The sequence below is a fragment of the Podarcis melisellensis genome, assembly GCF_964234715.1.
Source record: "Podarcis melisellensis genome assembly, chromosome: 9".
Lineage (NCBI taxonomy): Eukaryota > Metazoa > Chordata > Lepidosauria > Squamata > Lacertidae > Podarcis > Podarcis melisellensis.
Window position 1 is genome coordinate 57,781,459 of NC_138541.1, and position 12,851 is coordinate 57,794,309.

Below are 12,851 nucleotides of genomic sequence, written 5' to 3' on the forward strand. Positions count from 1 at the left end.
TGGATAGGTTTGCTCTTCTTGCAGTCCATGGGACTCTCAAGAGTCTCCTCCAGCACCAGAATTCCAGCTCTCCCTTCACATTGATTGAAATCAATGGACCGCAATAAGTTGCGCTGATTTTGTTTATTCTACTCTGGGTATTTGGTTTAGATGGGTACAACCCACAACTTACAGGAATAAAAGGTTCAGAATTAAGTGAAGGAGTGTCTCCACCCCCATCGTTTGCCCAGACATTGAGGTCCTCCTCTGAGGGTCTTCTGGCAGTTCCCTCACTGCGAGAAGTGAAGCTACAGGGAACCAGGCAGAGGGCCTTCTCGATAGTGGTGCCCGCCCTGTGGAACACCCTCCCATCAGATGTCAAAGAAACAAACAACTATGTGATGTTGGCAGATCTGAAGGCAGCCCTGTTTAGGGAAGTTTTTAATGACTGATGCTTTAATGTATTTTTAATATTTTGTTGGAAGCCACCCAGAGTGGCTAGAGAAATTCAGCCAGATGGGCGGGATATAAATTATAAATTGTTGTTGTTGTTGTTGTAAAAAAACACACCAATGCACATGCATGAGCTAACTATAATCAGATGGTCATTTAACCATAGATGAAACAGTCATTAGCAGTAAATGAAAAATAAGACAGTATTTTAATAAATGTGTCAGCAATATTAAGAATTTTTGGAAATTTATTAGATGCACATCTATGCATTATTCCTTAAAATGCTGATGGAATCTTGGCAGTCATTCTTGATGCACTGTCCATCAAGGTAAGAACATAAAATCCACTGCCATCGTTTTTCACTGGTCCTTCTACTTTATTGATATGGCAGAGCTGTCGATTCGCAAATGGTTAGCCAGAAATGGCCCAAGTCATTGAGACACTCAGTGCCAATGGTGACTCTCATCTCGGATCTTCCCTCTACCTCTGATGGTCAAGCTGTTGGTGCCACTACTTGTGTCACCAAATATACAATAGTTTGTTTTATTGAATTATTCTATACCATAGATTCATGGAATTGTAGAGTTGGAAGGGACCCCGAGGGTCATCTTGTCCAACCTCCTGCAATGCAAGAATCTCAACTAAAGCATCCATGACAGATGCCCATCCAACTTCTGCTTAGAAACCTCCAAGGAAGGAGTGGTAATGTGCTTCTCAGAAAGACATTCCATGATCCAATCATAGGGACGTTACCAGGAAGGCTTTCGTAATTCAGGGACTGTCCCTGGAAAATCGGGACACTTGGAGGGCATGCTATTTTGTGACCTCTGGGCACACCTCCTGCATCTAAAGCACATTCTCCCCCTCCCCACCCAAAAAGAATCATGGGAGCTGTAGTTTAATGGTGCTGGAAATTGTAGCTCTGTAGTGTGAAACTACACTTCCTAGGATTCTTTGCTGGTGGTAGGGAATGTATTTTAAATATATGATGTGCACGATCTAGCCGTTGTTTGCCTTGCTTGGGAGAGAAATTAAAACTGTTAGTTATTGCTTCTTTGGAGCATGTTTGGTTCACCAGAGGTTACGGCCTGAGGTGTTATGTGAATTGATTCCAACAAGGACTGCTGAGCGCAGCCAAGATAGTATTTAAGCTTCCTGAGCCCTCTGCCTGAATTACTTTTTGTTTTCTCCAGCTCTCTTATTTATCTTCCTTCTGCAGGGAAGGATTTAGTGGACTCATAATACAGCTGTGTGGGTTCCTTTTGCTCTGTGTTTGTTTGCTTTGGCATGAAATAGTTGGGTTTGTTTGGATGGAGGTGGGGGGGCAGCGCAGTGCCACATCAGGGCAAGCATGGAGGCAAAGGGTTAATTTGAAGCCCGCTGGTCTTAGGAGATTAGTTCAGGTTTAATTGGTGTCTTCCAGCCCTTTTCTAGCTGTGCTGAATCCCAGATGGCAAATTTTCTTATTAGAGGCAAAAGCATTGCCCATGGATACCAGGAGAACAACGGCGCTTAGCCCTTCTAGGGTCTTTTTTTGAGTGTTCAGAGAACATCGTAAACATTATTTCAGCCATCCTCCCAATGCATGTTATGCGCATTTGGCTTGCGCAATTTCATGTTGAGAATTCCATTCCTCTCGTGCTGCAGATGTGTGGGATTGTTACATGTCACATGTCTGTTTACATTCCAGCACTGATTATTGGAGTCATGTGAGTGGAAAGGGAGATGTGCTGTTTCTGCTCTGTATAGCTATTGTTTTTGCAGTTCTCTCTCCGAGGACGAAAGACAGAGGGAGAAGCCATGTTTTCTTTGTTCTTTTACGTTGTGCGCAATAAATTAGGCTTAGATGTTACACCTCAAGGCTCAGCTTCTGTTTGGACTCTGCTAGTCGTGTGCTCATGTCCTTGGATATGGGTCACATCAGTGTGATGGGACATCGGGCAACTCTGCATGGGGGGGGGGGAGGCACCGGCCTCGGCGTTATCACCCAACTTTTCAACCATATGTGGTTGAAGGCAGGCTTGTGAGAGAAAGGATCAGAGATCCTGGGCAAGACCTGCTTAACATGCCAGCTCTGGTGGTACTGGGGATTCTCGTCACCCCCTCACCAACAAGCCATGGGGCAGCTACAAGGGCATCTACTATGAAACCAATGAAGCTTAAGTATAAGGGCCCCTAACTCCAGAGGGGCCCCAGAAGTGACTTTAGCAGACCCAATTTGAGTGGCATGATTCAAATTGATCAATTTTTGTTGTATATATTTCAACACAGCATCTTAAAAAGCAGAGACATCACCTTGCCACCAAAGGTCCATATAGTTGAAGCCATGGTTTCCCCAGTAGTATTGTATGGAAGTGAGAGCTGGACCATAAAGAAGGCTGAGCACCGAAGAATTGATGCTTTTGAATTATGGTGCTGGAGGAGACTCTTGAGAGTCCCATGGATCAAACCTCTCCATTCTTCAGGAAATCAGCCCTGAGTGCTCACTGGAAGGGCAGATCCTGAAGCTGAGGCTCCAATACTTTGGCCACCTCATGAGAAGAGAAGACTCCCTGGAAAAGACCCTGATGTTGGGAAAGATGGAGGGCACAAGGAGAAGGAGACGACAGAGGACAAGATGGTTGGACAGTGTTTTCGAAGCTACAAACATGGGTCTTACCAAACTGCGGGAGGCAGTGGAGGACAGGAGTGCCTGGCGTGCTCTGGTCCATGGGGTCACGAAGAGTCGGATACGACTAAACAACTAAACAACAACAACAACATATTTCCACAATCCCAAAGTTTGAGAGTTGGTAGCACAGGTGTTGTAAAGGTTGTTGTAAACAACACCACTGAAGAAGAGAACAGTGGTTACTCAGGCCTTGTTGCTGGTTGACAAGGGGCCCCCATGACATTTCAAGCTTCAGGCCCTCAAAAATGTAGATCTGCCACTGTCCAAGGGACTGGGTATTAGCAAGAAGCCATGGAACTAACAAGCCTCCCAGCCTCCAATAATAAGCAATCGTACTGTACAGCCAAGCCTACTGGTGAATTGGAAGATAGCATTTGGAGGAGGGGCCATCGTAGGTAATCTGATTTGCATACAGAAGGTCCCATGTTCTCTTCTTAGCATCTCAAGGTAGGGTTGGGCATGTCTCCCATTGGAGAGCTGCCACCAGTCTGCGTAGGCAGTAACTAAATGGACCAATGACCTGACTTGTCATAAGACAGGTTCCTGTGTTTCAGTGTTCCTTCCTAAATCTGCTACAGCCCTTAAGATGGTTCTTAGTGTTTCTTGAGATATATTAATGTACCCCAGGAATAAAGATTTATTTCATTTCAAGAAGCTGGTGTCTGTCTCATGGGGAACACTTCATCAGCCCCATGACCACAATGCAGAGTGTGAGCTGGACTCATACCATGGATGATGGATCTGCTGTGATGACTGTTTAAATGGCACATTTCAACCTACATATTGCCCCTGTATTTAGACCAAAACTGAAGGAAGCCGCAACAACAGTTTTATTATTTGTATCCCGCCCATCTGTCTGGCTTGCCCCAGCAGCTTCCAACAAATATAAAAGCATAATAAAGCACCAAACATTAAAAAACTTCCCTACATAGGGCTGCCTATTTCCTTGACATCTGACAGGAGGGCATCCCTCAGGCCCCACTACTGCAAAAGCCCTGTGCCCGATTCCCTGTACCCTCACTTCTCACAAACAGGGAACCACCAGAAGGTCCTCGGAGCTGGACCTCAGTGTCTAGGCTGAATGATGGGGGTGGAGACGCTCCTTCAGGGATACCAGGCCGAGACCATTTAGGGCAGCACCAACACTTGTGCTTGAAAATGTACTGGGAAACGTATGTCAATGTACATGACAAGCCCATCGGAGGACATATACCAAGGATGGGGAATCTGTGGTCCCATCAGCCCTAGGCAGCTTGGCCAATGGCCAAGGGATGATGAGAGTAGCATTCCAGCAATATCTGGAGAACCAAAACAGAGGGAAGCAATAATCAGATTCATATCAAATCATAATCTTGTGTTAATTACAAAGAATTAAAAATAAATCCATTATCCACTGAAAAGAGGGCTCGTGTTTCCCTGGATGCTCTTCCAAGTCTAGTCTTTATATATATATTTGTAATGTGATGATTTGGATATCTCATCTGAAATATAATTCAAATTCCAGATCAGTGTTTCTGCAAAACAATCATTTGCTCTTTTAGAAAAATTGATTGTTTGTGGTTTTTCCCGTGTCTGTGTCATTTTCATTTTGCATTCTGGTTATTCCAATACACAGCACTAGCTGGGCAATTCTTCACTGATACTGTTATCTGAATCTAAAATATAATTAATTACTTGATGTTTAAAAAAAAGAGAGAGGAAATGGGCACTTTCAGACAGTTCCTTGTTGCCTAACATTATAGGAAATATGAAAGCTGAGATAGTTTTCCATGCTGAAATAATTGCATGTGTCAAAGAAATTGCTGGCAAAAGCATATTTAATGCTGGATTTTAAAAAAATACTGACATAAAGACTTTATACAACTAAAAGTTATTTCTCTTCCTTTTAATAATAAACCTGATTCTCAAAGCACTACTACCGTCACAGAAATGAAAACAAATTTGCACCCATGGAGGCCTCATTTGACTCAGTTTGGGGCCATCATGAACACCTGAATTCTCTGTTTGCTGCTATGAACGGCAGGCATCGTGGGCAGCCTTCCAAGTTGCACATCTTCTTGTAAGGGTTCCGCAATCAAACTTTAATGTAATAACTTTTGTCTGGCAATTAAAACACATCCAGAGTCTTTCTCCTTCATCCAGAGTCTTTCTCCTTAGGATGCAAGGTACAGGAAGAAAATTCCAAGCTTGGGTTAGCTTTAATGAGATTTGCAAACCCATGAGCAATACTTTCAAAAAATTATATATTTATTTATTAAATCTTAAAATGTTTAGCTTTCCCCAACTCTGTTCCTTCTGGGCCCAGGAGGACCTACAGTGGTACCTCGGGTTACATACGCTTCAGGTTACAGACTCCACTAACCCAGAAATACTACCTCGGGTTAAGAACTTTGCTTCAGGATGAGAACAGAAATTGTGTTCCGGCGGCACGGCAGCAGCAGGAGGCCCCATTAGCTAAAGTGGTGCTTCAGGTTAAGAACAGTTTCAGGTTAAGTATGGACCTCCGGAACGAATTAAGTACATAACCCAAGGTACCACTGTACTGTAAACACTTTGAAGAGGTCTCCACACAATTTTGAGTTTGGGGCCAGAGTGCACACACACACAAACACAAATGGAAACAGTCGCAATTAGCATTTCCGGCCTTCCTCGCCCCACTGCTGGTGTAGGTTGCCTTTACTTTGTACAGATTATTCTGGGAAAAGTAAAAGTCAGCATTTCTCCTCGCAGTCCTACTCTAGCAGCAGGCTAGGGGTGACTGGAAATGCTGAATTAACTTTGTACAATTATTCTGCGCAAAGGATCAGGAGCTATTTGTCATTTCTACCACTTAAGTACTGAGGTGGGAAGAAAGGCTACATTTCACTCTTAAAGAGCAGGTAGGCTTTATCTCCAAACTTAGCACTCTGGTGCTTAACACAAATATTGGAGATAGAAAATCCCTCTGGTAAAGCAGTTTACCTCCCAATCAGATTGTGAGATTAGGTTATCAGGGAGGAGGGCTGGTTGGCTTAGTGTAACTGGAATTTATCTCCTTTTGATATTTTTCAAATGCATTTTTTAATTACATTTCCCCAAACGTTAAGAAAACAAAAACATGCAGCTCAAGTACCCCATATCTGCATCTCAAAAGAGCAAATGGGTGAGTCTTTCCATCACCATCTCATCTGACTGGTAGGTAGAAGAACAATAGCCAGAGCTGTTGTGTGAGGGAGACGAAAGCTAGAGAGACATGTCTTGTTCTGTGCTGAACCCAAGATGGACTTTGGGGCTTTTCTGAAAACCTAATGGAGAAGCAGGATCTGTTGGGGTGTTCATGTTGTTGTGGTTCTACAGGGCTTTGTGTTGTCCCAGATGCTATTCAATATCTACATGAAACCACCAGGAGAAGTAATTTAAGAGTCTGGGCTGTGGCGTTGCCAATAGGTGGATGGATGACACTCAGTTCTACCTTTCATTTTCATCTTCGGGCTCCAGGAAGGCTGCTGAAGATCTGAACCAATGACCAAAGGCAGTTCTGGGATGGACGATAACAAACAGAAGTTTAATCTGAGCAAGTCAAAGGGAAATTGCCAGCTTGGAGAACTGCTATCAGTTCTGCATAAACATCATATCCGCCTATTGGGCGACTGAGGGTCAAATGTATACAAGAAGAACAAAAAATGTGCAATATCAGGTCTCCCCGCTACACAGACCAGGTAGGAAGTCAAACCCAGGAGATTGCCTTTTAGAGACTAAGAAAGTGTCAATTGACTTTCTGTGACCTAACAGTGCTTCCTTGACAGGTTTCTGCACAGTCACCCCTGACATTCCATAGATGGTCTCCTATGGGCTTCAGTCTTGACCAGGGGTCAGCAAACTTTTTGAGCAGGGGGCTGGTCCACTGTCCCTCAGACCTTGTGGGGGGCCAGACAATATTTTGAAAAAATAATAATAATGGATGAATTCCTATGCCCCACAAATAAGCCAGAGATGCATTTTAAATAAAAGGACACATTCTACTCATGTAAAAACACGCTGATTCCCGGACCGTCTGCAGGCCGGATTTAGAAGGCGATTGGGCCAGATCCACCCCCTGCCCTTAGTTTGCTTACCCATGATCTTGACTTTGGAACATAATGGCTTGTTATCTGACCATGTAAAATTATCCAGATTTTAGCAATCCTTTATCATAGCCCAAAGAGAGCATAACTTTTTTTCAACGTGGACATACAGTAACTGGTTGTCTTAAAGTGCACTCATTTGGTGTTTTGCTTGACAAATGCTATTAATGACAGCTGGGGTTGTGTGTGTGTGTGAATGTGCATCAGGTACTCTCTTAGTAATAGCTCTTCTATACATGCAAGCAATAAGGACGCAGGTGGTGCTGTGGTCTAAAACATAGAGCCTAGGGCTTGCCAATTGGAAGGTTGGCGGTTTGAATCCCTGCGATAGGGTGAGCTCCTATTGCTCGTTCCCAGCTCCTGCCAACCTAGCAGTTCAAAAGCATGTCAAAGTGCAAGTAGATAAATAGGTACCACTCCGGCGGGAAGGTAAACGGCGTTTCCATGTGCTGCTCTGGTTTTGCCAGAAGTGGCTTAGTCATGCTGGCCACATGACCCAGAAAAACAAATGTCGGCTCCCTCGGCCAGTAAAGCGAGATGAGTGCCGCAACCCCAGAGTCATTCACGCTGGACTTAACTGTCAGGGGTCCTTTACATTTACATGCAAGCAATATCTTTTAATGAACAGACAGGTATTATACAGTACTGGGCAAATTTTAATTTTTGCATTTACATTCCACCATTCCTCCATGGTTTTCAGCCTCATTTTATCCTTATGACAAGAGTTAGGTAGGTTAAGCTGAGGCTGGCGCAGAGTAAAAGCACAGATACATCCCATAACAAACAATAAATTTATAATATAAGTACTGTGTTTGTGCTCGCAGGTCACCAGGAAAGAAAACATCTGTTGCAATGGGTGCAGACTTTGCCTTCAAAGTATGCTCAATATTGTATGACCTATTTGGGGTTTTATGCCTGTTAGGAGGCATTTTTTAAAATGCTGCATCCCATAGACAGTGCTTCCCTTGTGCCACGTTGCAATGGGTTAAGCTGCTGGAAGTCAGTAGCCATTATAAAGATAATTTAAGCTGGGAAACAGTGATGGCAACACATTATGAACCAATAATGGGATACTAATGTCCTGAGCAGACTCTTGCTGTTCATTGAGATAAAAAGATGCAAGTTTCAAAACCCAACCCTTAATTATATAGATGATTTTCTGACTCGGAGCTTACCATGCTGTCAACGTTGGCAAGAGCTGGGCACTGCTTCTCTGAGCATTGCGGGACTTGGGTCTCTTCACTGCAAGCAACAAAGGCAGGGCTTTCACATCAAACAGCATTTTTGTGGGTGTGAATTTTAGCGCAAAGCAAATCCGGTGGAAATGGGTTTTTTAAAGACCTCAGCAAGCCCTCATGGGGCAGGTTTCATCTTCTGATGCAGAGCGGTGTCTTACTATTTGGCAGCATCCACTGCCGAAATGAATGAAACACCCTAGTTTCATCGGGACAGGAAAAGCAGCTGAAAGAGACATGTGTGGCGTTTTGGAAGCAGTCTGTTGGCTTGCTGTTTGAAATTCCTCCATGACACGATTGGATGCCAGAGACTTCCATAAATATCCCAGTGGCTAGGAAATGATGTAGGAGCATAAGGCTCAGAGCAATAGATAAGACTGCAAGGAAGGAGAAGATTAGCAGATCAAGCATTGCTACTTCAGAGGACCTACAGGTATACAGATTGATGGATTGCAATATAGTTTGATACAGAGGCAGGCTTTTCATCTCCTTTTGGTAACATTAAGTGTGTGAAGAGGTTTTAACAAGGCAAACATACATTTCTATGATTAAAATTGTAAGTGTGTGTATTTATTTATTTATAGGGTGGTAGCAGAAATGCTTCCATATTCTGCAGAATGCCATGACTGTGCCCTTGGAGAACACACACTTGTTACTTGCTGCTTCTTAGCTTCTGGGCTCTGGTTGTCCCCTTTAAAGGCTGGATTCCTTGCACATCTTAGGGCAGAAATGGGAACCTATATCCCTCCAGAATTTGATGGACTGCTGCCCCCTATAACCCTTGACCATTTACCCTGCTGGATGGGACTCCAATAAAACCAAGAGTTCTGCATGTTTCCCACTCCTACCTTCCAGAATGCTACTTCCTGTACATCTTTTCCCAAGTCCCGAGAGAAAGCTCCTGATTCTCTTTCAGAGGTGACAGATATTGGTTTGAACACAGAGTGTACTGTAATCCTGTTCTTTGGTGTCCTTCCCCCAGAACTGCTTGCCAAGACTGTTTGCCAGTTTTCTTTCTGCTGCCAAGAAGAAACATTTCTATATGCAAAGCTTCTTCATTGTGCTATTTTCGTAGATGTCTCTTTAGTTGTTTTCTCATAGCTTTATATCAGGTTCTTTGGGTTTTTAAGATGTTGAAAAATCACTTTTTGAGAACTTATTTTAGTGGAAAAGCTACTAATATAATATATAATATTATATATATAATATTATAATATATAATATTTATATATATAAAATGAACTGTCCACTTTAAAGAATCATCCCATGAAAGCTTAGAAAAATGGGAAGGGGAAGAAAATTAACCACGTGCTTCATTTTTCATTGCTTTCTTCCATTTTCTACAATGGAGTGCTTTGAGAATTTTCCTTTCTTAGTGACTGAACAGCCACACAAAGTTGGAGGAAGAAATTTCTTGAGGAAAAAGTACTTACCGCAATGGAGGTTGGGCATCATAGTCACACACACACCCCATTATGTCAATCTCAGCATCCATCTCAGCTTGACAACACTGATCACTGCTGATTCTTTGGACTAGCAGCCATTTGCATTGTGATCACCACTAGCTCCAGGTGGGTTGTGAGGTTGTGCCCAACACTAGCAAAAAACCCAAAACCTTCTGCCTTAAAAGATGCATGAAGGAAGCTTCTCCACTATCCTTATTCTCACATTGCAAAGACCTATTTTCCACCATCCTGTGCCCACTTGCCTACACACAAACACACACACACACACACACACACTTCAGTCACATCCATCTTAACAAATGAGGAGCTTTTTCTACATAAAGTTTTCCCTCCCATCACCTTATCTGGAAAGGTGGTGCAAAAATATCAGAAGTAAATGAATAAAATGAATAGGCTAGTTCACACATCATAGTGGACCCACCCAACCAGCTTGAGACCAAACAGGACCACCAGCATGCAGCTAGCTCATGATTTCTAGCATCTCTATGTAGATAGGGTCCTGCATAATCACTCCCTGGAAATCACACAAACAACACTGACCAACAAACATGTTCCTGAAATAAGCACATGGGAGTCACTGTGATGTGTGAACTGACCCAAATAGAAAGAGCGCGCTTTGAAACAAATTTATTCAGTGAATGAATTGAGTTACAAGTTTTGAAAGCCTGAAGATTATTCAGTATAGACCTGGGGCACCAAGCAACCCTTACAGATGTGAGACACTTTGTCAAATTAGCCAAGATGCTGTTACTACTGTAAAGAAAAGCATCAGACAAAAGAAGACAAATTGCTGGTATATATAAAAATCTAATACTCAACAATATTTCATAAGTCTCTGCAAATTCTTCATTCATCCCAAGCACGCCAGCTTTTGATCAGATTATTTTTGTGTCATTATGGATGAATATTAGCTTTTGTGTACTGGGAAAATAGTTCCTTTGGTCTGGTGTACCTTGTTAACGACATCTTAAATTTAGTATTTTAACAGTAATTTCACAACAGTTGTCAGAAGTATTATTTTCCTTGTCAACTCAAATTCTCATTGTGTGCTCTTGGTTGAGATTTTATCGCTACTGTACTGAGCAGTAATCAATAACATTGTTTTTCCCCCCCATCACGTTGAATCTCTATTGAACATTTTAATTAAAACTCACGTACCCCAAGCATTATTCATTTTCGGCTGAAATGTGTTGCTTGCAATTTGGAAGCAGAGTAGGAACATAATGAGAACACTGCAAAAACTCTCCTTAAAATTATTTGAAGATGCAGACAAAAGACTAATAATAACATAAGAGTAATAAATCAAAAAAATCTTAACAGTAGGCCCCTTTTAATAAATATGTTTAGGTTTTTTTTTATTTTTCCAGCTTTGTTGGCTAACATGAAAACAGAAACTTTTCAGACCATGAAACCAGTTTTCACAATCTGGTTTTGCATTTCACAGAAATAGTCCTGACAAACATTAATAGATGAGTGTTGGTGCAATCATAGAACAGTATAAGGCATATTTACACCATCCTTACAAAACGAACACACAGCCACACACAAATCCTCACAAAGTTCAATTCCAAAGACATTTTACATTGATCGTCTTGGCATTGAACAAAATATTTATCCAAGCAGACAAACCTCTTGCTCTTTTGTGATCTACTTGTCAACTATTGTGCTCATGCAAAATAGACATTTGCTTTATTGCATTAACATTTTAAATAGTGTTCATGTTTAATTCTGTTATCATAAGCCCCATTCTTCTTCATCCAGCGGAATTTTGTATCACTGCTATTGTGGATGATGAATGCTCTCATGATATATTTCTTTCACAAATGAGAAGTTTGAAAACCAAACCAAAATTTCCTATCATGCACATTTTAAACTATTATAAAAGAATCCATAATGCTTTAGTTTCATTTTATTACTTCATTTTTGAAAAAGGGAAAAAACAAAAGGTCAACCCATGTCCTACCCAACATCCAGTTCACAGAAAGAAATAAGCAGCAGGAATCACTCCAATGAGTAGATCAAAAAGAACTACATCAGTAGAAACTGGCAACTTAATATACATCAAATGCACCACCGACAAGTCATAAAATACTGAAAAAACTATAGCCCATATTTTTGTAGCAGTTCAGATTGCCATGGGCGTTTCCGTTCAGGAAAATAATCCGGAATATGGATTTGTTTAAAATCCTGAATACACTTTTTCATCTCTTCTTCAACACTTAGCTTCTCACATACCTTCCTTTTGGACAGGTTTGTTTCTCTGGACTTGCTAATGAGTGTCTGAAAAAGTTCGCTGTTCCTGCGTTTGTCTGGTGGGGGCATCCACTGTGCCCCACCTTTCTTAGAGGGCCGATCCAACGTTAGAGTATTTGGCTGGTGCCCTGTAGACTGCTGAGTGCTGGCAGCGTTTTCTTGGGGAGTGCTGGCCTCAGAGTGGCTGTCGCAACTAGAGGTGGACAACTCATTGCAGGACGTCCCACTCTCACTTCCTTTGTCTGCAACTTTTTCGTGCTTCTTATCTTCGTGGTCTTGTTTGGGAGACACTGTCCTCTGTGGTGGTCCTAATAAAAGGAGAGGGGGAGAGAAAGTATGAGTAGGCAATGAATTAACTAAATAAATAATCCATAAACAATAGGACTGTTTACAGACTGACTTGTGTTTTCTTACTGTGAGCTAACTTGTAGGCTTGTTGGGCCAAAAAGAAGGGTAAAGATTTAAGGGGGAAAGCATACTCCTTAATGTTACATTGAGTGGCATTCACAGTATACCCACTGAAATTAATGGACCTAACTCAGCCTGTTGATTAATTTCGATTTGTCTACTCTGGGTAAAATTTAATGTTGACTGCCCATTATATATTAAAAAAATTTCCCTGCCTTAAGCCAAAGAGTTCAGAGTGAACACAGTTCTCCTTCCAATCAAGGCTTTTTCCCCAGCCGGAAAT

General features: G+C 42.0%; 1 protein-coding gene across 1 annotated transcript in view; it reads right to left on the reverse strand.

The window, feature by feature from the left end:
• Positions 1–10,534: 10,534 nt before the first annotated feature.
• The window catches only part of KCTD8 (potassium channel tetramerization domain containing 8), a 54,515-nt gene continuing 52,198 nt past the window's right edge, over positions 10,535–12,851 (reverse strand). Inside the window, exon 2 of the mRNA XM_081924570.1 lies at positions 10,535–12,468. Coding sequence (XP_081780696.1) covers positions 12,008–12,468 — 461 coding nt within the window. The 3' untranslated portion in view covers positions 10,535–12,007. The remainder of the gene's footprint in view (positions 12,469–12,851) is intronic.